This window comes from Notothenia coriiceps, unplaced genomic scaffold (assembly GCF_000735185.1).
Source record: "Notothenia coriiceps isolate Sejong01 unplaced genomic scaffold, NC01 NC01_scaffold00008024, whole genome shotgun sequence".
Taxonomy (NCBI): Eukaryota; Metazoa; Chordata; class Actinopteri; order Perciformes; family Nototheniidae; genus Notothenia; species Notothenia coriiceps.
Genome location: NW_011340725.1, coordinates 38876 through 42120, shown reverse-complemented (window position 1 = coordinate 42120; position 3245 = coordinate 38876). Strand labels below are relative to the sequence as shown.

The following is a 3245-nucleotide window of genomic DNA, read 5'->3' as shown; positions in this document are numbered from 1 at the left end:
TTAACATGTTTTCTATTTAGGGCAATTATAGCACACGCCCTTTACAGGAACAGAAATGAGCCGTTGATACGATGATAACAAGTTTATCCTGATGGTGACACAGCGCTAAGACCTAACGAGATGTTGGTCTGAACCTTAAAGGTCCTAACTTTGGCTACAAATTGTAGACTTGAAGGTCTTCTAATGTTTAACCGGGACAACAATTATTTCAGCATGTTGCTTAGGAACAAGCCGAGGATCTGCATCCGGAGAACAGGGTACTTAATGAGACAAGAATAAGTCAGTGATAACAAATGCAAAGTTTCTCATCTACTTCACAGCAGTAGTCGATGACTGAGGCGATCAGCTGCAAAGGTCAAAGATGCAATGTACAAATAATGAGGAAGTGAAGAAACAAGATTTGAGGACACCGCACAGAAATGAATTAACCATAGAAGGATTATCTGTTGCTGTAAACATAATCAGTCAATTGGAAATATAATCACATAGGCGTTGGCTCAGAAATCTTACAGATGACTCAGTAATGTACTGTCTGTATGGAAAGAAACTTTATTAGATCAAAACCCAGTAGATACTCTAACAGCATTTAAAGTTTTTGCAACAGCTGAGCAATAAAAAAGACTTACAAAAGATTTTTTATGGCAACCACCTTACTTGTATACACATCATAAATACCACAAGTAACCCCCCCCCCATCTTAATACAGTTTACGTGATAGGAATACAGATTACAACCGACATTCACACCTACACAGATCGCATACTTGCTATTTAAAAACCAGTACTATTCATTAATAAATATTAAGTATTTCATCAGTAAGTGGGTGTACTGTTCTCTTTCATTAGTGATGTATGTGCCTGTGTAAGAAAGACATTTAGAGGTGGAGAATATAAAAATCTGACAACATAAACACTTCATAATACAAACACAGCTATGTAAGTATCCTTTCCCACACAATTAGGAAAGCCAAACGGATAAATATGATAGTTCTAAAGTGCATCTGTCAAAGACTTGTCGAATGAAAAGTCAGCAGCGGTCCTATTGTCTTTTTTTCTTTTAAAAGGCTGACAAAATTAAAAGTAGATATGTCTGAACGTGCACCAGATATATTTAGCAGATACTTCCTAACTACAAGCACAGTTTTTTTTGTTGTTTTGTTTTTAGGCAATGATAAAAGAACAAGGTAACAGTTAAAAAAGGATAAACATCTTCACATTGTCAAGAAGTGATTATTTGCCATTTCAGTCCACTCTCGTTTTGTTCACAATTGGCTTTACAGAATATTTTATTTAAATTCTAAGCAAACTTGGCAGATTAAAAAAAGCACACAGTGGTGAATAAGTTCCTTTTTTTATGCTAGAAATGATTTGCAGAATCTCTTCCATTCCAGGGTTGCTCGCTTTAGATCTTAGGCAGCTTGGGGGCACTGATGAGAGGGTTGGTGTCCTGCAGATATCTCCGTCCGGCACTCTTGTAGTCATACGTGCAGTCATGCAGCTCAGCATAGCGGTGGGTGGCACAGAAGTTGTGTCCACACCTGATTTAAAATGAAACAGACATTTTGGTATTAATGCAAAAACTCTAAACAAACACTATTTCATATTATAGTACACCTTACAATCAAGACATTATCCATTTGAAATTCTCCATCAAACATCATCATCATTAACAGGCTATTCTGCTGAGTATGAATGGAGAGTCCCATTACTCCCAGCAGTAGCTTAGCCTCCTTTGTGTTCTTTTATCTCTGTATTCACATCAGTCTATTTGTAAAAGGAACAGCGTTTTCTCTACTTTTAACTAACCATTCAAGGTGTACTCCCCGGACACGGCCCAAGAGAAGGAAGTGATCCAGATTCTTGTCACAGGGAACAACCTTTGATAAAGCTAATAACTTGTGGCAGAACAAGCAGTGAACAGAGACGTATATCCACTTTAGAGAGATGGCTGAGGGACTAGATGTTGAGCTAGGAAAGGACTATTTTCTACTAAAATGGCTGCTTCAAGGATAAGAATGACAAATAGGGAGAGACTTGATTTAGAGTCAGGCGGCGAGTGAGTGAGTGAGCGCAGATGGAAACGCTGCAGGCGCTTGTACCTGCACTCGTAGCTCGTGGCCAGGCCAGTCTTCTTGCCACAGAGGAAGCAGTGCTTTGTGCTCTTCTTCTTGCTGCCCGTGGAAGCCTTGACAGGAGGTAGGAGGTATGTTGGAGTGCCTGAGAATAGAGGAAACATTTATTACTTACTTACTCCACAAGAGCCTGTGTGGAATAACTGATTGTGTATAGAAAAGGTTTGTGTCAATCTATACACAGCCAAAATATTGCCTCTATCATACAATATTCCATTGTAAGTGTGCTTCATGTCTGCACACAGCATTACTGGAGGAACATTTCACAACCTTTGCTTCAATATGCACTTCCTTTTTCCATTTTACAGACTTCAGTGTACTGTAGGGCTGCTCAATTAATCGTATTTTAATTACTTAATATTCGATTACGAAAACAACGTAATCGAAATATAACGATTATTTTTTTATTATCATTATTAAAAAGTTGAGTTATACTTAAAATTCAGGGTAATCAACTGTTAAAAACATACTGTTCACATTTTTTTTCTCCAATAAATTGATGTTTACAAAGTAAATGGATAATCGTTTTTTAATAATCGTGATATCAATTATTGACCCAAATAAATCGAGATTATGATTTTTGCAATAATCGAGCAGCCTTAGTTTCTAGCAAAAAATCTTTAAGAGATGACATGAGCAGCCCTACCAGCATTTGCCATGGTGGCCAAAACATTTTTATTTAGTCTTAAATTGTAGTTCAACATTTATTTCCTGTTACTTCTGGACCATGACGGTTGGCCAGCCTTTAATGTTTAACTGAGTGGAATATGTTTTACCAAAATGTTGGCTATATGTTGAGGAGTTTTCAGGTTGTGACAGTGCACTGCAACATGTTTGTTGATCTTGTTTATTGGTATTTATTATTTTTGATATTATTTATTTAAATGTAGATATGAATGAATAATTTATTTTATTTTATATTGGTTTTTCAGTTGATTACCCTGAACGTATAATTCAACAGTTAAAAAGTTCAAATTATTATTTGTATTTGTTTTAAAGTAAAATAAATGGATGTTTTCAAAGTCAATGAATAATCGCATTTAATAATCGCAATTAGAATTATTGACCCAAATAATCGAGATTATGATTTTTGCCATAATTGAGCAGCCCTACC

General features: G+C 36.2%; 1 protein-coding gene across 2 annotated transcripts in view; it reads right to left on the bottom strand.

Moving 5' to 3' along the window:
* Positions 1 to 526: 526 nt before the first annotated feature.
* zfand4 (zinc finger, AN1-type domain 4) overlaps positions 527 to 3245 on the bottom strand; it is a 16453-nt gene continuing 13734 nt past the window's right edge. For both annotated transcript variants that reach the window (XM_010769905.1, XM_010769906.1), the window contains 2 exons: positions 2099 to 2216; positions 527 to 1537 (listed from right to left, as the gene is read on the bottom strand). In XM_010769905.1, the coding sequence (XP_010768207.1) occupies positions 1402 to 1537; positions 2099 to 2216 (254 nt within the window). In that variant the 3' untranslated portion in view covers positions 527 to 1401. The remainder of the gene's footprint in view (positions 1538 to 2098; positions 2217 to 3245) is intronic.